Source organism: Lissotriton vulgaris, chromosome 2_1 (assembly GCF_964263255.1).
Source record: "Lissotriton vulgaris chromosome 2_1, aLisVul1.2, whole genome shotgun sequence".
Lineage (NCBI taxonomy): Eukaryota > Metazoa > Chordata > Amphibia > Caudata > Salamandridae > Lissotriton > Lissotriton vulgaris.
This window is the reverse complement of record NC_141687.1, coordinates 315,020,579-315,046,214: the sequence shown is the minus strand read 5'-3', so window position 1 is coordinate 315,046,214 and position 25,636 is coordinate 315,020,579. Positions and strand designations below refer to the sequence as shown.

Sequence of the window (25,636 nt, the reverse complement as noted above, 5' to 3'; positions counted from 1 at the left end):
GCAGGGACGGCTTACAACTGGCTAACTATAGGCCTCTGTCCTTACTAAACACGGACTATAAAATACTGAGTAAGATCCTTGCGACGAGGCTGGCCCAGTACATCCCGGAACTGATACACCCTGACCAATGCGGTTTTGTACCTGGCAGGAGTACGGCCATGAACCTGCGGAGGCTCAGCCAACTCATGCTACACGAGCAGGCACCTGAAGGGACAGAGGGCTGTGTTTCACTGTACCTGAAGCAGGCATTTGATTCCCTCAGGTGGGATTTTATGTTTGCAACGTTCCCGAAGTTTGGGATACCACCCGAGTATGCCGCCTGGGTCCGATTGTTATACACCCGCCCAACAGCCCGGGTTCGCACGAATAGGTGCATCTCGACACAACTAGACATAGCGAAGGGAACCAGACAAGGATGCCCGCCATCCCTGCCTTTGTTTATCTTAGCGCTAGAGCCATTGCTATGTAAGCTTCGAATTTCGGCACAGCACAGAGGCATAAGGAGAGCCGAGGCAGTTCACGTGGTGTCGGAATACGCGGATGATATTATTCTATATTTGCAAGACCTGAGGGGTGGGCTTGACCCTATCCCCGAATCTTTGAGGACTTCCGGGCATTGTCGGGCCTCACAATTAGTGAGTCTAAGTCCTACGGATTCTGCTTCAATGCTTCCGGAGCTACTACCCGGTTGCCTTTCCCACCCCACACTCTTCAGGTGGCGGAGACGACCTTCCGGTACCTGGGGATACAAGTATACAGAGAGGCAAAGGATATGATCGATGGCAACCTGGGTAGGGCGATCACAACGCTGAAATCACAAGTGTACCTCTGGACCGCGTTGCCATTATCGGTGGCGGGTCGGGTGGTCATTTCTAAGATGGTAGTACTGCCAAGTCTTATTTATTACTTCACGAGCCTGACTTTCGGGGCCCCTGCTTCTATGTTTAGGATGTTGAATACTATGATCACAGAACTGGTGTGGGGGTCGGGAAGGCCTGCGGTGGGCGGTATGGGGGTCCCAGATTTACAGGCATATAGCTATGCCTGCCAACTGTAGTGGCTGGCCTACTGGCTGGCGGGACGCAACTTGCATGAAATTGGCATGACAGAGGCGGACTGGGCGAGGGGGGCCATCCACACCCTGCTACTGCCGAAGGCGGAAATCCCTAGGTTTACGCCTCCCCTGCTTAAACTCGCGATTACCTGCTGGAGGAAGGCGGTAAGGTACACAACCCCTACGTCCTCTTATGCCCCCACGATACCACTCTTGGGACTTCCGATAGGAACGGGCCCGCTGTCAAATCGGATGCTCACTGCGTGGCATGACGCGGGAGTGCTGCAGGTGGGGGACCTGTTCGCGGATGGCCGCGTTATGTCTTTTGAGGACTTTCGCGGCACGCACCATGCCTCGGGAGGTCTGTTCCTTTTGCATGCTGGGGTGCGACGTTATATGACAACGACATGGGCGCCGAACGGAGACGTACCACCAACGAACCCGCTGCTCACAATGCAGTACCTCATGGGATCGGGCAGTCACCTGACGAAATGGTTAACGAGTGGTATAAGAACAGGGAGGGCAACCTTGTTACATCCTTTGCGTGATAAGTGGGAAGGTGATATAGGGAGAATAGTCAGGGATAAGGAGTGGGAACGAATCCTCAAATTTCCAAAGAAAGTGTCGAGGAACCCGAAATTTAAATTCATTCAACTTATGGTCCTACACAGGGCGTACCTAACACCCCATCGATTACACGCAATGTTCCCTAACACGGCTGACACCTGCCACCGATACGGCGGGGATGACGCGCGGCTGCTGCATATGTTGTGGAGTTGCCCAAAGCTGAGGTACTATTGGAAGACGGTCCATGATTCTTTGCTTAGGCTGGCTCCCTCCAAGCCGTACGCTTCTTTGGAGTATACCTTACTGGGACTGGGACCTACTGAACGGAAAAAAAGCGTAGCCACACGTTTTACTGACCTAGCCCTACTACTTGCTAAGCGTACCATAACAATGAGATGGAAGTCGGCTAGACTGCCATACCCAGAGGTGTGGAGGGTGGAGGTAGTGCGCTGGGGGAAAGCAGAGGGTCTGTCACTACAGCGCGAAGAGCGTAGGGGCCTCAGGAAGACACTAACATCTTTAGATTGGAACGCTATGATAGAGGCCTTTGATGCGGGTGGTGACAATGCATCTTGTTTATCAGCTTCTGATGGTTGAGATGAGAGATGGCATGCTCTGAATATGTGGAACTCCCCCTATAATCGATGCCACCCCATGCTCTAGTGGGTGAGAGTAGTACCAGGTGCACAGTATGTAGAACATATATGTATCATATTGTATATAGTCCTCTCTAGGTTTGTGGCAGATAACTGATTGCGAACTAGATATGATAAATTGAGTCCCGTACCGTACATGTTTATAATGTCTAAATGTAAGTGCCGGGGGAGGGAATGAACGGGTGGGGGGTGTTTACAAGGGAATAGTTGGGACTTTGCAAAATGAAAATGTACAACAAATGACTCACTATTGCTGATGAGGGGGAACTGCAAAATATGAAATTTATACTCACAGCGGTACTATTGTAATTGTTCTTGCTTAATCTGCTAATAAAAAAGAAGAAAAAATAAAAAACAGCTGCACCAATTATGGAAACGCAGCAGCACTACCCTATTATGTACTGACTGCACCCATCCCACAAACTTATCAGGGCTAACTTAATATTGATAGCCTGAAGCCAGTTTTTAAGGGTATCAGTGGTGTCCTATTACTCATCGGCGGAAATCTTCATGTATAATCGGCATTACTGCTCTAATACCTGTATACTGCACCAACTACGAAGTAAAAGTACCACTACTGTCCTTTTCATCATAAACTGCACCAACGTTGCAATAACAGCAGTACAGCCCTAGGAATTAGTTTAACAGGCTCTATAATGGAATCAAAGCAGGTATTATTCACTGCATTCAACATGCAAAAGGAGCAGGACTGTCCTAAAATAGAGAGTCCGCATCCATCACTGAAATGTAGCAGTACTACAATGGGTTTTATGGACCTGACCCACCATGTAAATGTAGGAGTACTACAATGGGTTTTATGGACCTGACCCACCATGTAAATGTAGGAGTACTACAATGGGTGTTATGGAACACACCCACCATGTAAATGTAGGAGTACTACAATGAGTTTTATGGACCTGACCCACCATGTAAACGTAGGAGCACTACAATGGGTGTTATGGAACACACCCACCATGTAAATGTGAGAGTAGGGCTGTATTATGTACAGACTGCCCTCACCTAGTAAAAGTTAGAGAACTGCGCTGCTATGCTTAGAGTACATCCGCCATTTAAATCTAGGAGTACTGCCTTATTATAATACAATCCCCATCTAGTAAAAGTAACAGTACAGCCCTACTATACCTTGACTACATCCACCATTTAAATTGTATTATTTATAAAATCCTCTATTTATATTTTGTATTTATTAAATGCCCCACCTAGTAAAATTATTTATACTGCCCTACTATACCTAGTCAACATCCACCACTTAAATGTAGTTGCACAGCTGTATTATTATACTGCTCACTATACCTAAACTACATCCACCATTTAAATGTAGATGTTTTTTTTGTCCTCATATCACCACTGCTGCTGCAATCCCAGGTGACACAGTGGAAATGACCTCACACCTGATGCACAAGCAGTGGCCCGTCCAGCAGCCAATCTGGGTTGCCGGGAGAATCCTAACCTGGGGAGAAATCAGAATAGTACCTAAAGCCGAGAATCTTCCTGAACTGGTACCAAAGACTAAGCGCAGTCTTTAAAACTTTCAGGCTGATTTTTTTTTTTTTTACTTGGGTGCCCCAAATTTGTATAGAAAGCCCTTGGTCCCAGACCTGTCACCATTTCTGATAGCGTCCGACCCCATTTTGGCCGATATGGTGTCCAAGAAGCATCTTACAGTTCTCAAGTTGGAAGGCCATATAATAACAATTTAAGTCTGGTAATGCCACACCCCTTTTCTTTGAAACTCCTCCTCATTTTTTCAAGAGAGCCCAGTTCCCCCAGAAACCAAGATAAAACTACTTATTTACCCCTGTATTTTTTCTATCGCTTTTTTAGGAAACGTGAGGGGGATACAATTTAGAAGAATGGTCAATTTAGGTAAAATCAACATTTTCATCAAATTCACTCACTCATAAATCGACAGTGGCACGTTTCTCTAACTAATAAGGAGCAGATCAATCTCCTTTTCCATCCACCCTAAATTATCTACTGGGCCTCCCCCACTCCCCAAATTAGTAAACTATTGAGATGCCCAGATACCTAAACTCAGTCACCTCCCGATCCCAGTTGGTAATGTTCCAGCACATAATCTCCGATTTAGTTGTATCCACGGAATAACCTAAAAGAGCCCCAAACTCTTCTGCGCTAATATTTCTACTCTAGGGAGGGTTTGAAGAGTGTCTGATGTATAAATGATTAAATCGTCTGCGTAAATTCCTATCTTGTTCCTTAATTGTTGCGCAGAGAATGGTATTACCTGGTGGTCTCTTCTAATTAACTGGGCAAATGGTTCGATATAAATATAAAGCAAAAGAGGAGAGAGAGGGTACCCCTGCCTCGTACCTTTAGGAGTAGTACTATATTATTTATACAATCCCTCATCTAGTAAAAAGAATAGTACATCCCTACTACACCTAGACTACACTACTTAAATATATAAGTAGCCCTATATTATTTATACAATCCGCCACCTAGTAAAGGTAATAGTACTACTATACTTAGACTAAACCATCACTGTACAAGTAGCAGTACACCCCTACTATTTGACCGCATACAGCATGGAAAAGTAGCATTATTGCACAAGTAGTAGCAGTACTCCCCTATTATTGGACCAAATGCACCATGGAAAAGTAGATGTACTGTACAAGTAGCGGTTCTCCTCTATTTTCGGACCTCATACAGCATGGAATGGAAAAGGAGTGCTGCGAAAGTAGCAGCATTCCACACTTATTGAACAACATGCACCATAGCAGCAGTACTATACCAGTCGTAGCATTCCCCTAATATGGGACCACATGCACCATGAAAAAGTAGCATTATTGTACAGGTAGCAGTACTCCCCTATTTTTAGACCGCATGCATAGTATGGAAAAGTAGCTTTACTGTACAAGTAGCAGAACTCCGCTATCATTGAACTGCATGGAAAAGTAGCAGCACTGTACAAGTGTTGGATCTTTCGCCGACTCAACCCACAACCACGGAAGCGAGGATGGCCCCACTCTTCTGCCTCCCCTCGGATCGCCGCACGCACTTGTATGTACAGCGTGAGCGCGAACCGGGAAAAGGGAGAAGGTAGGAAAAAGGTAAAACAAAGAAAAAGTAAAGCCAATGCTCTCTCTTTGCTACAGCACAGCAAACCCTCTTCTGTAGCTTGGGGAAGGAGATCCTGACCTGCAGCCACAAGAGAGAAGAAGCACAGAAAAGAAAGAGTACGTTAACATATATCCCAGTGCTCCTTCCTTTGATTCCCCATCCCCACCAGTAATCATCCAACACACCCAAAACCTCTCCTTACTTGTGGTATGGTCAGGTGGTATCCGAGAAGAGCAAATAATCCCAATGCAAGTACACCCTGCTTAATGTACTATGCGTGACCAGGGGAAAAAAGTCATACGTCTGACATAAAAAACCCCTAAACAAAAATCTGAAGTGCGCACTAGGCACCACTGCATCCGACTAAATTTTCAATCTCTGTGGCCACAGACTAAAACACGCCTTCAAGGTAGCGCTAATGAAAACTACTCTAACTTCGGGTGCCCAAAAAACCCGGTAAAGCTTCCGAGTTTCCCTCGCCGAGGAAAACCCTATTATTCAGTCTCGTAAATCCCAATGGAAACACAGCAGCAGCGCATACACGCGATTTTCACAAAGCGGCCGCTTTGGTACGTTACCGCTGACTCCCACTCGTTCAGGACGACGACCGGAACGGCACCCAGCCGGGCGGCGTACACAAATCCTCGTGCAGCAGGAAGCCTCCGCTTGCCGAGCAGCGATATGAAAACGATCCACAGATTCCCACGTCGTAATCCAGAAAGCACAAAAATCCGACTACAGGATAGACTCCAACAAGGTCAGAAACCAAGCACAGAGCCCTAGTGCTGGCGACCTAAAACCACGGAGGAAGTGGGCGGGGCTACCAAAAACAAGGAAACAAAGGAAGGACACCAACATGAAGGAAGAAAGAAGGAAAAAGACCGGACTAGGGAGCTAAACCCACACTAATTCCTAACAGTACCTCCCCTCAAAGGCCTCCCTACCGGGCGAGGTTTGGTCGGGTTACGAAGATGGAATAACCGAACCAGTCGGGGAGCATGCACTTCAGTAGCTGGTTCCCAAGAACGGTCTTCAGGGAGATACCCTTTCCAATCAATCAAGTACATCAACCTCCCCCGTCTCCTTCTAGCATCTAGAATAGCATTAACCTCAAACTCCACCTCACCTTCAACCACCACTGGAGGGGGAGGGGGCAAGGTTTGATCTGTGTCTGCATAGGGCTTCAACAAAGAGGTGTGAAACACCGGATGGATGCGATATTCATCCGGTAATTCCAACCTCATTGCAACAGGGTTGATCACCTGAGCTATGGGAAAAGGACCCACAAACCTAGGCTGCAGTTTCCTAGGGCCATCCAGGTGCAGATTTCTAGTTGACAACCACACCCGCTCCCCTACAGCATAGGACGGGGCAGGGCTCCTATGTCTGTCTGCCTGTCGCTTCATGTCCTCCTTCGCCTTTACCAGATGTTCCCTTGCCAAATCCCATATCCGGCTCAAGGCTGTCCCTAAGGCATCAACAGCAGGCACATGACCCGTAGGTTGAATGGGGATAGCCCGGGGATGAAACCCCATAGAACAGTAAAAGGGAGACATTCCCAATGCGGAATGAAAGCTATTGTTGTACGCGAACTCAGCCAGAGGAAGGGCCACCACCCAATCACAAGTTAGGGAAGTCAACAAACATCTCAAGTACTGTTCCATGGTTTGGTTAACCCTCTCAGTCTGACCATCGGACTGGGGATGATAGGCTGTGGAAAGGCAGAGTTTCATATGAAGGGCTTCCCCTAACTCAGTCCAAAACCGGGACACAAACTGGGAACCCCTGTCAGACACGACGGACGAAGGCAACCCATGCAGCCGCACAATAGATGACACGAATATCAAGGCCATTTCCTTGGCCGTGGGTAGCTTAGGCAAGGGGATGAAATGGCTCATCTTTGTAAAGGAATCAACCACAACAAGAATCACCGTACAGCCTGATTTCAAAGGTAGGTCAGTAACAAAATCCATACTAATCGTATGCCAAGGTGCAGGAGGTACAGGTAAAGGTCTCAACAGCCCTGATGGGCTGGAATGAGATGGTTTACTCACAGCACAAACCGGACAAGAAGTTACATACTGCTGCACATCCTGGGTCAATGACTCCCACCAAAACCAACGTAAACAGAATTCCCTGGTTTTATGAATTCCTGGATGCCCAACCAGAGCAGATGAATGACACCATTCCACCACAGAGTCACGTAGAGAGGGGGGTATAAACAATTGCGAGCCATGGTACAGCAACCCATCCCTCTGAGCAAAGGAAGGCAGAGATGACCAAGGTGATAAGTCCAGACCCCTCATTTTATCTTTCACCGAGGCCACAAAATCATCCAGAGTTACACTCCCCACTATCTTCCCAGATGGAATAAAGCACCCTGAGTCCTTATCGATCCCCCACTCGTTCGGTTTCACATGAATGCGAGATAGGGCATCCGATTTCAATTGCTGAGCGGCAGGCCTGTAGGTGATAATGAAATCATACTCATTGAAGAAAGAGACCCACCTCATCTGCCTGGGGGTAAGGGCCCGAGCAGATCTAAAGAACTCAAGATTCTTATGATCTGTAAAGATAGTAATGGGATGACGGGCCCCCCACAAATGATGTCTCCATTCCTCAAAAGAAAGTTTAATGGCCAACAATTCTCGCTCAGCAACCGTGTAATTTCTTTCAGCAGGCAACAGAGTTTTTGAAAAGAAGGCAATGGGATGCATGAATCCAGTTTCCACATCCCGCTGAGATAATACCCCTCCCACTGCGCCCAAGGAAGCATCTGCTTCAACAAAGTAGGGTAAGGCCGGGTCAGGATGAACCAGAACAGGAGCAGAAGTAAACCTTTCTATCAACTGATCTAGAGACATTTGCGCCACATAAGACCACACAAAAGGCACGCCCTTCCGCAACAACACAGTCATAGGAGCTACGATCTCAGAAAAATGGGAAATAAACCTCCGGTAGAAGTTAGCGAATCCTAACAACACCTGTACTTCCTTCACATTCTTTGGGGCTGGCCATGAAGTGATAGCTTCGATCTTCCGAGGATCCATTCGAATCCCCTCCGCTGACACTACGAAACCCAGGAACTCTACCCTGTTGGTATGAAAAGCACACTTCTCAGGTCTGACAAAGAGCTGATTGTCTTTCAAAGCTTGCAAGACTTGCAGAACATGTTTAACATGTTCCGCTTCCGTATTTGAGAAGATCAATATATCGTCAATGTAGACAATTACGCTCAGATCCAAAAACTCCCTTAACACCTCATTGATAAAAAACTGAAAAGCAGCCGGGGCATTACACAAGCCAAAGGGCATAACGCAGTACTCATACAGGCCGAACTTAGTCCGGAAGGCGGTCTTCCACTCGTCGCCTTCACGGACTCGTATGAGATGGTATGCCCCTCGGAGATCTAATTTGGTAAACACCGTTGCATGCTTCAGCTGATCCAGTAACACCGGAATCAAAGGGAGGGGATACTTGTTCTTAATAGTACCCTTATTGAGCGCCCTGTAGTCCACACAGGCGCGAAGACCACCTTCTCGTTTGGGGATGAAAAAGATAGACGAGGAAGCGGGAGAAGAGGAAGGTCGAATAAACCCCTTAGCCAACATCTCATCTATGTACTCCTTTAAATGGTGTTCCTCCGGCTCGGATAATGCGTAAATTCGACAACAAGGTAAAGTCGCCCCAGGTATTAGGTCTATGCGACAATCAAAAGAACGATGGGGAGGCAAGTCCCTCGCTCGCCCTTTGTCAAACACCTCCGCAAACTCCACATAAGCTTCCGGTATAGTCTGCACATCACACCGCAATCCATCTCCAACCGCACAAGAAAGAGGGGTAACCCAATCAGTAGCCACTTTATAACAACTCTGCAGACAAAAGGCTGAATCAAGAGTCACCGTTCTCCTAAACCAATCGATGCGGGGATTGTGGGATTGCAACCAGGGAACCCCTAACACAACACCAAACGAAGGGGCATCGATTAAGTCAAACCTAAGGTACTCCGAATGGCCATTATCACACACCATGCATAAGGGCTCCGTCTGCTTAGTGATTGTACCTGAGGTCAATTCAGTTCCATCAATAGCCCTCACAGGTTCTGGTTGTTCCTTCAGAACCCAGGGCACTTTCAATCGTTCCGCTAACTTGAGATCCATAAAATTGCCAGTGGCTCCTGAATCCAATAAGGCGGACACCGGAGTCCTGTGACTGTTAGACACTACTAAGCAGACCGTGATCATGAAATGTTTGGGCACTCTTTTGACTATGCCCGAAATTTGATAGGAGGGATTGGGCCTATCTTGCATCACCAAAGCATCAGAAGATTGCACACAGGCCACCACCTTCTTGGACGGCCTGGAAGAAGGTTTAACAGTGCAATCCCTGGCATAATGTCCTCCCTGCCCACAATACAAACACAAATTATGAGTGCGTCTTCTACTTTTCTCATCAGCCGTGAGGGGACCCCGCACCCCACCTATTTCCATGGGCTCAGGGGTAATCCCACTCTCTCCCTTCACGGGACTCATTAACTCTCCCTTAGTTGGAACCACACGAGAAAAGTGAAAGCGGTTCTTCTCTCCTCTACGCTCCGTTAGCCTATGGTTAAGCTTCACCACAAGGTCTATGAATTCCACACAATCTTCAGGGGGATTCACCACTTGGGAGACAATATCCTTCAGGTCTTCTGACAACCCTTGGTAGAATAACGAAGTTCTCTTATCAGGGGGCCAACGGGTTTCAGACACTAACCTGTTAAAAGTGGAGACATAAGTCATGAGATCTTGTTTTCCCTGTCTTAGTTTCAGCAGTTCAGCGTCACTCGCTTGCATAAACGCATGTTTTGCAAAGAGACACCGCATCTGTTCCTTGAAAGCCACAAAATCGTTCAAAACAGGGTCCTCATTCTCAACTAGCGGCACAGCCCAAGACGCCGCAGTCCCTGCTTGATACGATATAACAAATGCCACCTTGGTGGAGTCATTAGGGAATGAAGCGGGTCGACACATAAAGTGCAGATGGCATTGATTCATGAAAATACTATATTTACTGGAATCACCCGTGAACCTTTCCGGAACCGCCAAAGGGACAGGGGAGGGTGTAGTCACATTAACGGTTAAAGGGGGATTACTGGCACTCGTGCTCCTATCGAATTGAAAAGTAGCTGGATGTACTATTGGAGATTTACCCATTCCCCAAACAGAAGCTTTAACTTTCCCTACACTCATCTCCTGACGTAACCCTTGGTTTTCTTGTTGTAATTCCTGCACCTTAAGTTGCAGTGCGTTTACAGCTCCTATTAGTTCCTGAACAGTAGGGGCTCTTTCTTCCAACTCATTCCCATCCTCATCCATTCTCGCTCAGGTGGTTGTAATTTTGTAGGCTTGGTTTTCTGTTGGATCTTTCGCCGACTCAACCCACAACCACGGAAGCGAGGATGGCCCCACTCTTCTGCCTCCCCTCGGATCGCCGCACGCACTTGTATGTACAGCGTGAGCGCGAACCGGGAAAAGGGAGAAGGTAGGAAAAAGGTAAAACAAAGAAAAAGTAAAGCCAATGCTCTCTCTTTGCTACAGCACAGCAAACCCTCTTCTGTAGCTTGGGGAAGGAGATCCTGACCTGCAGCCACAAGAGAGAAGATGCACAGAAAAGAAAGAGTACGTTAACATATATCCCAGTGCTCCTTCCTTTGATTCCCCATCCCCACCAGTAATCATCCAACACACCCAAAACCTCTCCTTACTTGTGGTATGGTCAGGTGGTATCCGAGAAGAGCAAATAATCCCAATGCAAGTACACCCTGCTTAATGTACTATGCGTGACCAGGGGAAAAAAGTCATACGTCTGACATAAAAAACCCCTAAACAAAAATCTGAAGTGCGCACTAGGCACCACTGCATCCGACTAAATTTTCAATCTCTGTGGCCACAGACTAAAACACGCCTTCAAGGTAGCGCTAATGAAAACTACTCTAACTTCGGGTGCCCAAAAAACCCGGTAAAGCTTCCGAGTTTCCCTCGCCGAGGAAAACCCTATTATTCAGTCTCGTAAATCCCAATGGAAACACAGCAGCAGCGCATACACGCGATTTTCACAAAGCGGCCGCTTTGGTACGTTACCGCTGACTCCCACTCGTTCAGGACGACGACCGGAACGGCACCCAGCCGGGCGGCGTACACAAATCCTCGTGCAGCAGGAAGCCTCCGCTTGCCGAGCAGCGATATGAAAACGATCCACAGATTCCCACGTCGTAATCCAGAAAGCACAAAAATCCGACTACAGGATAGACTCCAACAAGGTCAGAAACCAAGCACAGAGCCCTAGTGCTGGCGACCTAAAACCACGGAGGAAGTGGGCGGGGCTACCAAAAACAAGGAAACAAAGGAAGGACACCAACATGAAGGAAGAAAGAAGGAAAAAGACCGGACTAGGGAGCTAAACCCACACTAATTCCTAACAACAAGTAGCTGTACTCCCCAATTATTGGACTGCATACAGCATGAAAAAGTAGCATTATTGTACAAGTAGCAGTATACCCCTGTTATTGGACCGCATACAGAATGGAAAAGTAGCATTATTGTACAAGTAGCAGTACTCCCCAATTATTGGAATGCATACAGCATGAAAAAGTAGCATTATTGTACAAGTAGCAGTATACCCCTGTTATTGGACCGCATACAGAATGGAAAAGTAGCATTATTGTACAAGTAGCAGTACTCCCCAATTATTGGACTGCATACAGCATGAAAAAGTAGCATTATTGTACAAGTAGCAGTACTCCCCAATTATTGGACTGCATACAGCATGAAAAAGTAGCATTATTGTACAAGTAGCAGTACTCCCCAATTATTGGACTGCATACAGCATGAAAAAGTAGCATTATTGTACAGGTAGCAGTACTCCCCTATTTTTAGACCGCATGCATAGTATGGAAAAGTAGCTTTACTGTACAAGTAGCAGAACTCCGCTATTATTGAACTGCATGGAAAAGTAGCAGCACTGTACAAGTAGCTGTACTCCCCAATTATTAGACTGCATACAGCATGAAAAAGTAGCATTATTGTACAAGTAGCAGTATACCCCTGTTATTGGACCGCATACAGAATGGAAAAGTAGCATTATTGTACAAGTAGCAGTACTCCCCAATTATTGGACTGCATACAGCATGAAAAAGTAGCATTATTGTACAAGTAGTAGTACTCCCCAATTATTGGACTGCATACAGCATGAAAAAGTAGCATTATTGTACAAGTAGTAGTACTCCCCAATTATTGGACTGCATACAGCATGAAAAAGTAGCATTATTGTACAAGTAGCAGTACTCCCCTATTTTTAGACCGCATGCATAGTATGGAAAAGTAGCTTTACTGTACAAGTAGCAGAACTCCGCTATTATTGAACTGCATGGAAAAGTAGCAGCACTGTACAAGTAGCTGTACTCCCCAATTATTAGACTGCATACAGCATGAAAAAGTAGCATTATTGTAAAAGTAGCAGTATACCCCTGTTATTGGACCGCATACAGAATGGAAAAGTAGCATTATTGTACAAGTAGCAGTACTCCCCAATTATTGGACTGCATACAGCATGAAAAAGTAGCATTATTGTACAAGTAGCAGCATACCCCTGTTATTGGACCGCATACAGAATGGAAAAGTAGCATTATTGTACAAGTAGCAGTACTCCACAATTATTGGACTGCATACAGCATGAAAAAGTAGCATTATTGTACAAGAAGCAGTACTCCCCTATTTTTAGACCGCATGCATAGTATGGAAAAGTAGCTTTACTGTACAAGTAGCAGTACTCCGCTATTATTGAACTGCATACAGAATGAAAAAGTAGCATTATTGTACAAGTAGCAGTACTCCCCTATTTTTAGACCACATGCATAGTATGGAAAAGTAGCTTTACTGTACAAGTAGCAGTACTCCGCTATTATTGAACTGCATGGAAAAGTAGCAGCACTGTACAAGTAGCAGTACTCCCCAATTATTGGACTGCATACAGCATGAAAAAGTAGCATTATTGTACAAGTAGCAGTATACCCCTACTCTTGGACCGAATACAGAATGGAAAAGTAGCATTATTGTACAAGTAGCAGTACTCCCCAATTATTGGACTGCATACAGCATGAAAAAGTAGCATTATTGTACAAGTAGCAGTACTCCCCAATTATTGGACTGCATACAGCATGAAAAAGTAGCATTATTGTACAAGTAGCAGTACTCCCCAATTATTGGACTGCATACAGCATGGAAAAGTAGCATTATTGTACAAGTAGCAGTACTCCCCTAATATTGGACTGCATACAGCATGGAAAAGTAGCATTATTGTACAAGTAGCAGTATACCCCTACTCTTGGACCGAATACAGAATGGAAAAGTAGCATTATTGTACAAGTAGCAGTACTCCCCAATTATTGGACTGCATACAGCATGAAAAAGTAGCATTATTGTACAAGTAGCAGTATACCCCTACTCTTGGACCGAATACAGAATGGAAAAGTAGCATTATTGTACAAGTAGCAGTACTCCCCAATTATTGGACTGCATACAGCATGAAAAAGTAGCATTATTGTACAAGTAGCAGTACTCCCCAATTATTGGACTGCATACAGCATGAAAAAGTAGCATTATTGTACAAGTAGCAGTACTCCCCAATTATTGGACTGCATACAGCATGAAAAAGTAGCATTATTGTACCAGTAGCAGTACTCCCCTAATATTGGACTGCATACAGCATGGAAAAGTAGCATTATTGTACAAGTAGCAGTACTCCCCTACTATTGGACCGCATACAGCACGGAAAAGTAGCATTATTGTACAAGTAGCAGTACTCCCCTAATATTGGACTGCATACAGCATGGAAAAGTAGCATTATTGTACAAGTAGCAGTACTCCCCTACTATTGGACCGCATACAGCACGGAAAAGTAGCATTATTAATAATAATAATATGAAATTTATAATGCGCTCAGCTTACCCAGGGGCGTCCCGGCGCAACAGACCAGAAGGGGAGACTCAGCTAATCACTACTGTGGAAACAAGTAGGTCTTAAGAAGTTTCCTAAATGGTAGGATCTTGGGCTCTGAGCGAATCCTGAGGGGCAGAGAGTTCCAAAGAGACGCCACCTGCACCGAGAAACGCCTGCCCCCAGAACGAGCTTTTCTTACTCTGGCTGACTGCAAAAGGTGTTTTTGGTCCGAGCGCAGCAGACGTGGGGGTTTATAGGGACGGGCCATATTAGCAAGGATAGGGGGGCCTTTGCCATGTAAAATTTTATGGGCAGTACATAGCGCTTTAAATTTCACCCGCTCCTTCACGGGGAGCCAGTGAAGCGCTCTGAGGGCAGGAGCAGCAGACTGCCTTCTGGGAACATCCATAAGGATTCTCGCAGCTGCGTTTTGCACCTGTTGGAGGGTTTTGAAGGTCGCTTCGGGGGCACCGAGAAACAGCGCATTCCCATAATCGAGCCTCGATAGAATTAGGCCACGTATCAACAGCTTCCTTGCTGGATCAGGAAGCAAAGGTAGCACCTTTCGGGCTGATTTCAGTAAGCCAAAGCAAACCCCTGCAGTCTTCCTGGAATGAGTCCTGAAGGACAGATCTTCTTCCAGCCATACTCCCAAGGACTTGATCTCCTTCTTGGGGGATGGTGGGTCACCAAGAGACCGGGGCCAACAGGTCGCAATAATGGAGGGACTGGGATTGCCCAGGAGCATCAGCTCGGTTTTACCTCCATTGAGCTTTAAGGCAGAGATAGACATCCAACGATAAACATTGGCGAGGCAGTCGTGTAAAACCTCAGGTTGTTCCGCCAGCTGAGTGAGGCCGACCACCAGCTGAGTATCATCAGCATTATTGTACAAGTAGCAGTACTCCCCTAATATTGGACCGCATACAGCACGGAAAAGTAGCATTATTGTACAAGTAGCAGTACTCCCCTAATATTGGACTGCATACAGCATGGAAAAGTAGCATTATTGTACAAGTAGCAGTACTCCCCTTATATTGGACTGCATACAGCATGGAAAAGTAGCATTATTGTACAAGTAGCAGTACTCCCCTACTATTGGACCGCATACAGCACGGAAAAGTAGCATTATTGTACAAGTAGCAGTACTCCCCTAATATTGGACTGCATACAGCATGGAAAAGTAGCATTATTGTACAAGTAGCAGTACTCCCGTACTATTGGACCGCATACAGTATGGAAAAGTAGCATTATTGTACAAGTAGCAGTACTCCCCTACTATTGGTCCTAATACAGCACGGAAAAGTAGCATTATTGTTGAAGTAGCAGAACTCCCCTACTATTGGACCGCATACAGTATGGAAAAGTAGCATTATTGTACAAGTAGCAGTACTCCCCTACTATTGGTCCGCATACAGCACGGAAAAGTAGCATTATTGTAGAAGTAGCAGTACTCCCCTACTATTGGACCGCATACAGTATGGAAAAGTAGCATTATTGTAGAAGTAGCAGTACTCCCCTACTATTGGTCCGCATACAGCACGGAAAAGTAGCATTATTGTACAAGTAGCAGTACTCCTCTACTATTGGACCACATACAGTATGGAAAAGTAGCATTATTGTACAAGTAGCAGTACTCCCCTACTATTGGTCCGCATACAGCACGGAAAAGTAGCATTATTGTAGAAGTAGCAGTACTCCCCTAATATTGGACCACATATAACATGGAAAAGTAGCATTATTGTACAAGGAGCTGTACTTCCCTATTATTTGACCGCATACAGCACGGAAAAGTAGCATTATGGTAGAAGTAGCAGTAGTCCCCTAATATTGGACCACATATAACATGGAAAAGTAGCATTATTGTACAAGTAGCTGTACTTCCCTATTATTTGACCGCATACAGCACGGAAAAGTAGCATTATGGTGGAAGTAGCAGTACTCCCCTAATATTGGACCACATATATCATGGAAAAGTAGCATTAGTGTACAAGTAGCTGTACTTCCCTATTATTGGACCGCATACAGCACGGAAAAGTAGCATTATTGTAGAAGTAGCAGTACTCCCCTACTATTGGACCACATCCAGCACGGAAAAGTAGCATTATTGTACAAGTAGCAGTACTCCCCTACTATTGGACCGCATACAGCACGGAAAAGTAACATTATTGTACAAGTAGCAGGACTCCCCTAATATTGGACCGCATACAGCACGGAAAAGTAGCATTACTGTACAAGTAGCAGTACTCCCCAATTATTGGACTGCATACAGCATAAAAAAGTAGCATTATTGAACAAGTATCAGTACTCCCCTACTATTGGACCGCATACAGCACGGAAAAGTAACATTATTGTACAAGTAGCAGTACTCCCCTAATATTGGACTGCATACAGCATGGAAAAGTAGCATTACTGTACAAGTAACAGTACTCCCCTACTATTGGACCGCATACAGCACGGAAAAGTAACATTATTGTACAAGTAGCCGTACTCCCCTAATATTGGACTGCATACAGCATGGAAAAGTAGCATTACTATACAAGTAGCAGTACTCCCGTACTATTGGACCGCATACAGTATGGAAAAGTAGCATTATTGTACAAGTAGCAGTACTCCCCTACTATTGGTCCTAATACAGCACGGAAAAGTAGCATTATTGTAGAAGTAGCAGAACTCCCCTACTATTGGACCGCATACAGTATGGAAAAGTAGCATTATTGTACAAGTAGCAGTACTCCCCTACTATTGGTCCGCATACAGCACGGAAAAGTAGCATTATTGTAGAAGTAGCAGAACTCCCCTACTATTGGACCGCATACAGTATGGAAAAGTAGCATTATTGTACAAGTAGCAGTACTCCCCTACTATTGGTCCGCATACAGCACGGAAAAGTAGCATTATTGTAGAAGTAGCAGTACTCCCCTACTATTGGACCGCATACAGTATGGAAAAGTAGCATTATTGTAGAAGTAGCAGTACTCCCCTACTATTGGTCCGCATACAGCACGGAAAAGTAGCATTATTGTACAAGTAGCAGTACTCCTCTACTATTGGACCACATACAGTATGGAAAAGTAGCATTATTGTACAAGTAGCAGTACTCCCCTACTATTGGTCCGCATACAGCACGGAAAAGTAGCATTATTGTAGAAGTAGCAGTACTCCCCTAATATTGGACCACATATAACATGGAAAAGTAGCATTATTGTACAAGTAGCTGTACTTCCCTATTATTTGACCGCATACAGCACGGAAAAGTAGCATTATGGTAGAAGTAGCAGTACTCCCCTAATATTGGACCACATATAACATGGAAAAGTAGCATTATTGTACAAGTAGCTGTACTTCCCTATTATTTGACCGCATACAGCACGGAAAAGTAGCATTATGGTGGAAGTAGCAGTACTCCCCTAATATTGAACCACATATATCATGGAAAAGTAGCATTAGTGTACAAGTAGCTGTACTTCCCTATTATTGGACCGCATACAGCACGGAAAAGTAGCATTATTGTAGAAGTAGCAGTACTCCCCTACTATTGGACCGCATCCAGCACGGAAAAGTAGCATTATTGTACAAGTAGCAGTACTCCCCTACTATTGGACCGCATACAGCACGGAAAAGTAACATTATTGTACAAGTAGCAGGACTCCCCTAATATTGGACTGCATACAGCATGGAAAAGTAGCATTACTGTACAAGTAGCAGTACTCCCCAATTATTGGACTGCATACAGCATAAAAAAGTAGCATTATTGAACAAGTATCAGTACTCCCCTACTATTGGACCGCATACAGCACGGAAAAGTAACATTATTGTACAAGTAGCAGTACTCCCCTAATATTGGACTGCATACAGCATGGAAAAGTAGCATTACTGTACAAGTAACAGTACTCCCCTACTATTGGACCGCATACAGCACGGAAAAGTAACATTATTGTACAAGTAGCAGTACTCCCCTAATATTGGACTGCATACAGCATGGAAAAGTAGCATTACTGTACAAGTAGCAGTACTCCCCTATTATTGGACCGCATACAGCACGGAAAAGTAACATTATTGTACAAGTAGCAGTACTCCCCTAATATTGGACTGCATACAGCATGGAAAAGTAGCATTACTGTACAAGTAGCAGTACTCCCCTACTATTGGACCGCATACAGCACGGAAAAGTAGCATTATTGTACAAGTAGCAGTACTCCCCTAATATTGGACTGCATACAGCATGGAAAAGTAGCATTACTGTACAAGTAACAGTACTCCCCTACTATTGGACCGCATACAGCACGGAAAAGTAACATTATTGTACAAGTAGCAGTACTCCCCTAATATTGGACTGCATACAGCATGGAAAAGTAGCATTACTGTACAAGTAGCAGTACTCCCCTATTATTGGACCGCATACAGCACGGAAAAGTAACATTATTGTACAAGTAGCAGTACTACCCTAATATTGGACTGCATACAGCATGGAAAAGTAGCATTACTGTACAAGTAGCAGTACTCCCCTACTATTGGACCGCATACAGCACGGAAAAGTAACATTATTGTACAAGTAGCAGTACTCCCCTAATATTGGACTGCATACAGCATGGAAAAGTAGCATTACTGTACAAGTAGCAGTACTCCCCTATTATTGGACCGCATACAGCACGGAAAAGTAACATTATTGTACAAGTAGCAGTACTCCCCTAATATTGGACTGCATACAGCATGGAAAAGTAGCATTACTGTACAAGTAGCAGTACTACCCTAATATTGGACTGCATACAGCATGGAAAAGTAGCATTACTGTACAAGTAGCAGTACTCCCCTACTATTGGACCGCATACAGCACGGAAAAGTAACATTATTGTACAAGTAGCAGTACTCCCCTAATATTGGACTGCATACAGCATGGAAAAGTAGCATTACTGTACAAGTAGCAGTACTCCCCTACTATTGGACCGCATACAGCACGGAAAAGTAGCATTATTGTACAAGTAGCAGTACTCCCCTAATATTGGACCGCATAAAGCATGGAAAAGTAGTACTGTGAAAGCAGCAGCACTTCCCTATTATTAGACAGCGCGCAGCACGGAAAACTAGGGGTAATGTACAAGTAGCAGTACTGCCTTAGTCAAATGCTGCACCACTGTCAGTCACTAATAACTCACTGCGGCCTCCAGATGTGTATTTAATTTCCAATTAAAGCAATGTTTTCGAAATATTTCTCCATTCGCTTCCCCTGCACCTTTTTGGGTGTTTTGTGAAACACAACGTCTCCTTTCTCTTTAATTCTAAAAAGTCGAACCTCTTTAGAGTAGCACAAAGAAGCACACTTTCCTTTTACATACAGCTACGAAATCCGGAATTAAAGTTGTGAACCTTTTACCCCACAACCCTGTGCACAACAGGAATGTAAACAAATAATGCGGACGTTGAAGGGAGGGCGGGGATGCAGGTCCCTCACACTTCACAGGTACCAGATTGAAGCCACTCAAATGAACAGAGGGAAGCATTGCTGGTATCACGAGGTGCTCTCCATTCACTCGGTTCTGCACCTGGGGCATGTACAGAGGCGCTGGATAATAAATGGGGACATTCGTGGCGCTGCAGAGGGCTCCTCGTGAGCAGCCGTGGGCAGGTCCCCCCTGGACACTGGACAGCTCACGGGAGGAGCAGCGGAGCCGGGCAGTACTTCCCCGCAGCGCTGTTGTACACTGTGCGTGTGTATCAGGCACGGCACATCCCATTAGCAGTGACATGCACTTAGAAATTAAGACACACACACAGAGCCGTACGTAGGCTGGGCACAGTACATTTACTACGCACTGAAAAGGCGATTGACACTGCACATGCTCGCGGTACTGTGTATGTGCCCTCGCTGCACAAGCACTTAGTGCACATGCACTAGGTGCCGTACACGCGCTTAGCAACGTATGTGCATCCGGAAATGACAATACACTTGGCGCTGTACACGCACCCAGCACCCTAATGTACTCGGCGCCGTACACACACTCAGCAGCGCACGTGCGCTCTGCCCTGAAAATGCGCCTGGCAGTGTGTGAGTGTTCTCGGCGCTGTAGGAGCACGTCGCTCTGAATCATACATACACACGCTCTGCACCGTGAATACCCTGAATGTGCCGGGGGCAGCGCGCGGACCCTCGGCGGTGTATCCACGCTCGGCGCTCCACACGCACCTCGCTCTGTCCCGCACGCACACCGCACAGGGTGCCCCCCGCTCTCTGCCTACCTGCCAGGAGCTGGACGGGATCCGGTTGAAGCTGGCCAGCCCGCCGAAGGTGTAGCACTTGTACAGCTGGAGCACGGGGGCTTGCGGGCAGTGCCAGAGCAGTCCAAAGCTCACCGGCTCCCGGCCGTGCAGGCTGCTGCCCCCCTTCACGATCCAGGCAGGGGACAGGAAGCTGAAGCTGCAGACCGCCACCAGGCAGGAGGACAGCAGCACCCAGAAGCACCCCACGCAGCCCAGCATCCTGGACCCGGGGGTGGGCGCGCGCAGCCGCAGGGTGCGGGCTGGTCACTGCCGGAGGAGCTGGCACGGAACCCCCGGACGGGCGGGCATCCCCATCAGCACGGGCAGGGCACAGCAGGAGACTGAGGAACTGCACTCCAGGGGGCACGCGGGAGGACTGTGCACAGAGTCAATGCACAGAGCCGCGGGTGCAGCGGGCGGCGCTCACTGCCAGCACCCCTCGCGCACCACAGCGCGCACGTGAGCAGAGCCGCGGGTGAGCAGGAGTGCGCGCGGAGAGGAAGTGCGCAGGCGATGCTGGGAGCGGGGAGAGCGCAGGCACCCAGGAGCGAGGGAGGGGAGGCTCCTCGGAGCGGCGAGCAGGATACAGGGTCACTGCACGGGGCAGGGCAGGGACGCAAATACAGATACAGGGTCACTGCACGGGGCAGGGCACAGACTGCAAATGCAGATACAAGGTCACTGCACGAGACAGGGCAGGGACTGCTCGGAGACAGGCAGGATTATAAATGCAGATCCATGGTCACACCAGGAGACAGGGCAGAGACTGCTCAAAGACACTAAGCCAGGCAGAACTGTAAATACAGATACAGGGTCACTGCCCGAGACAGGGCAGAGACTGCTCCGAGACAGGCAGGATTATAAATGCAGATCCATGGTCACACCAGGAGACAGGGCAGAGACTGCTCAAAGACACTAAGCCAGGCAGAACTGCAAATACAGATACAGGGCCACTGCACGGGGCAGGGCAGGGACTGCAAATACAGATACAGGGTCACTGCACGAGACAGGGCAGGGACTGCTCGGGGACAGGCAGGACTGCAAATACAGATACAGAGTCACACCGTGAGACAGGGCAGAGACTGCTCCCAGACAGGCAGGACTGCAATTACAGATACAGGGTCACACCGGGAGACAGGGCAGAGACTGCTCCGAGACAGGCAGGACTGCAAATACAGATCAGGGTCACACCGAGAGACAGGGCAGAGACTGCTCAAAGACACTAAGCCAGGCAGAACTGGAAATACAGGGTCACACCGAGAGACAGGACAGAGACTGCTCAAAGACACTAAGACAGGCAAAACTGCAAATAGGGATACAGGGTCACACCAGGAGACAGGGCAGAGACTGCTCCGAGACAGGCAGGACTGCAAATACGGATACAGGGCCACACAGAGCTAGGCCCAGGGAGAAGAAGGTCCTCGAAGAGAGGCAGAGCTGCACGCACAGAGATACACGGTAACATCCAGGACACAGGACAGGGTTGAGAGGGAGCTCAGAGACAGACAGGGCTACAAGCACAGATACAGGCACACCAGGAGACGGGGTAGGGTGAGAGGCTCCTCGCATGCAACAGGACTGTAAGCACATATACAGGGTCACACCAGGGCCATAAGCACATATGCAGAGTCATGCAAGGAGATAGGACAGGATTAGAGGCTGTACGGAGACAGGCAGAGATACCTGTCTCACCACGAGACAGGACAGAGATGATATACTTTTCGGAGACAGGCAGTACTGCAAGCACAGACACAGGTTTACACCAGGAAGCAGGGCAGGGTGAGAGACTGTTCGGAGGCAGGCTAAACTGCAAGCACAGATACAGGATCACAATAGGAGACAGAGAATGGGTGAGATGCTGTTCGCAGACGGGTAGAGCTGTAAGCACAGATACACAGTGACACCAGGAAGACAGGGCAGGGTGAGAGTCTGCTCAAAGTCAGACAGGGATGCAAGCAAAGACACAGGGTTGCTAGAGCGCGCAGTTTTCCCCAGGTCTCCCGGGATACCAATTCTCTAACACGCACTGGGCCCTTGGCGTGAAGAACTCATTAATTTCGTTTGGGTGAAACTGGGTGAGGATTTCTCCTCCTGCACGCTGCTAGGAGTAATCAAGTTTGGATTTACCTCTGCTTACCATGCACCCGACTTATCACAGGCGCAATTCTTTGACGGACCTGGAGCTGTTAAGGAAAAGTAGACAGGCCTAACATCCAATACACCTTAAAATCCACAATATACTTTCCACAGTTTTTTGTAAAATGACCACAGACACCAGATTAAGTTCTAGTTTTTATATAAGAATTCAAAGTGAAGAAGCCAAAATAATAAGCGATACACAGAGTAATATATCAAGCATCAAAATCAATACCAAAAGATAACTTTGCACAAACAATATGACCATTGGGAAACTACAGGGAGAAGTTTAGCACATACTATTCACTGCAACTTTACACTAGAACATAGGATGGGAATGGGACCTAGAACATGTACTTAACCTAAGTATTAAACTATTCTTGCTACTTTCACTGCAATCCACTAAAGGAAAGGGAAAAACGGGAACATGCTATGGATTATAAAATCAATGAATTTCTAAAGGAAAGGGGAGAGAAGGAACCAACTAAAATTCAGGCACATAAAAGTTCAATGGCAATAAGGCAATAACATAGGTAAGAATGCTTTAATAGATCAGAGAGAGAGAGAGAAAGAAAGAGATAAAAAGATACGCAAACCCACAATCTATATTTACCTAATTCAGACTGAAGACCAACCCTGGCCACGGGTCAGTTGGGAAGACGGGGACAGGGACCCTCAGAAAAGGAATGCCAGACTGTGAGCAGGTACAGCTCACGGAGAATAAGGACAGGATACCCCTCAGGTTCGGATCAAGGACTGGCCTCCCAGGGTACGACCAACACCCACAGCTTCGGACAGCAACGCCTGCGTTACCCCCTCCTGCAAGTAATCTGCCAGAAACCCCGATTGGATTTTCGAATTCCCCAGCAAAGTGCTTCGCCAGCACTTAGGATTTTCCACCCCTTGGGAGTTTGTGGAAAGTATGGACAAAGTGCTCCGCAGCACTTTCAGAATGAGCACCTATTGAGATCGTAGGGTCAGTGACAGGTCTGCTACTCGGACAAGTCGGACAAATTTCCTAAGCTAAACTAGGGTAATTATACAATTTTGGGGACCCTCAGACCACCCCCTAATGTTGCAAGTGACAGTTTCCCATATTGTGATTGGTCAGGAGAGGTGGTGTGGTCTTTACCACCTCCTAGAATTTAGTTTCACATGATAAATATGCGAATTTGAATACCCGCCCCTCAGGTTCACGTTCCCATGCATAGAATACAGCAGTACAGGACAGTTTTCAATAGGTAGCAACAGTATTGCTATTTCCAAGGTGAGGTGCCGTATTCCCAGCGACGTTCCCAGGCGCATTGTGCTTCAGGAGCCAGCTGGCTAGGTTTAGCTTCTGCGCAGTTGGAACTTTCTCTGGTCACGTGACGGTGCCCAGCAGAGCTTCAAGCATGGCTCCGCTCATGATTACCCAGCCCACAAAGACGCGGTACATGAAAAGTAAGCGAAAACAAATTAGAATCATACATAAAAATGATCGCACTGTATACCACGATAAGAGATAACCAACCCTTACTTTTATAATAACTATAGCATTAGGGATTAATGCGAAAGAATAGATAGGCTAAAGCTGCTGCAGTAAGCAGAGAGCGTGGTGAGAGACAAGCGGCCATATTCAGCATCAATGCGCATGAGCACAGAATCCCTCCAGAATGCGAGTGCGTCACATCACATGGGTATGACCGACGCATGCGCAGACTGAATTGCGGCAAAGCAGCCATTTTCAGTGCAAGCTTCGTTAGTACGTGAAAAGACAAACAAGCAAGCATCCTAGGGACACCCGCGTGTAGGGAAAACACTTTACAAATGACGAACAATGGTGTTAATATTATTATTCCGTTTAGACAAGGGTTTTGCATACGAGCAGAGCGCTATACGTGCGAATCCTTGCTCCATCAATCCCCTCTTTGATGATATTTACTATCATCACTACACGAAGGAAACAGATGCCAACTTTTCTCATTCATTCATATCGTCCATTTCGATTTCAATAAACTTATTGTTTAGTTTTCTTTCAGCTTCCTTATGAGAGTGGTGATTTTTCGCCTTTTTATAAATTGCACTTTTCAGTTCTTCTAATTCTAATTCATCAATGTTTCTTTTCACCCCCCTCGGATTGACTGTATATTTCTTCTTACACTTCTGACATTTGCAGCAGATAAAAATGATCAATACAATCACACCTATTATGACTATTGGCATCAGTATTTTCCATAAAATATTTCTACCTAGATTAGTAAACCAACTACCTATAGAGGAGAGACCTCCAGTCAGTCTCGTCCAGGCACTGTCAACCTCCAATGGTTTGAGTTCCTTTTCCAAATTAGTTATGTTCCTCACATATTGTTTTAATTCAATACTTTTATCAGGAATGTAGGTGCAACAATGTTGCGCTCTCAGCATTCTACAGACTCCGCCCTCTTTTGCTAATAGGGTGTCAAGGGCAAGACGGTTTTGTAAAACCATTGATCTGATCGCAACCATTTCAGTATTGACCAGCAGGAAACCAGCAGCAGTGTCCGTTGATAACCGGTCCACTACTGTAGACAATTTGCAGATTCTATGGGTGTTCAGAACTACCCCCATTCCAGGTATCAGTGCACTAAAAATATCACCTACAACTTCGCCTACACTTTCGCGTCTACTACGCACTAAGCCATTAGTTTCATCATCGCTTCCAGCTGCATTGTTCACATGGTATATTTTCGGGAAAACAATGCCAAAGTAGCAGCTCCCATACCAGTGATCCGGCAATTTGAAATAAGCCTTGTTCCCACATATATAATATATTCCGGGAAACACAGGTTCTGACCCATTTTTGAAACCCCAACCTCCAATTACCTTATAATTATGTTCACACTCGCTGGAACCGATGAATACAT

General features: G+C 46.3%; 1 protein-coding gene across 1 annotated transcript in view; it reads right to left on the bottom strand.

The window, feature by feature from the left end:
* Positions 1–21,119, bottom strand: part of LOC147730250 (LHFPL tetraspan subfamily member 7 protein-like) — a 773,975-nt gene extending 752,856 nt beyond the window's left edge. Inside the window, exon 1 of the mRNA XM_086955015.1 lies at positions 20,595–21,119. Within this exon, the coding sequence (XP_086811141.1) occupies positions 20,595–20,834 (240 nt within the window). The 5' untranslated portion in view covers positions 20,835–21,119. The remainder of the gene's footprint in view (positions 1–20,594) is intronic.
* Between the last annotated feature and the right edge of the window lie 4,517 nt (positions 21,120–25,636).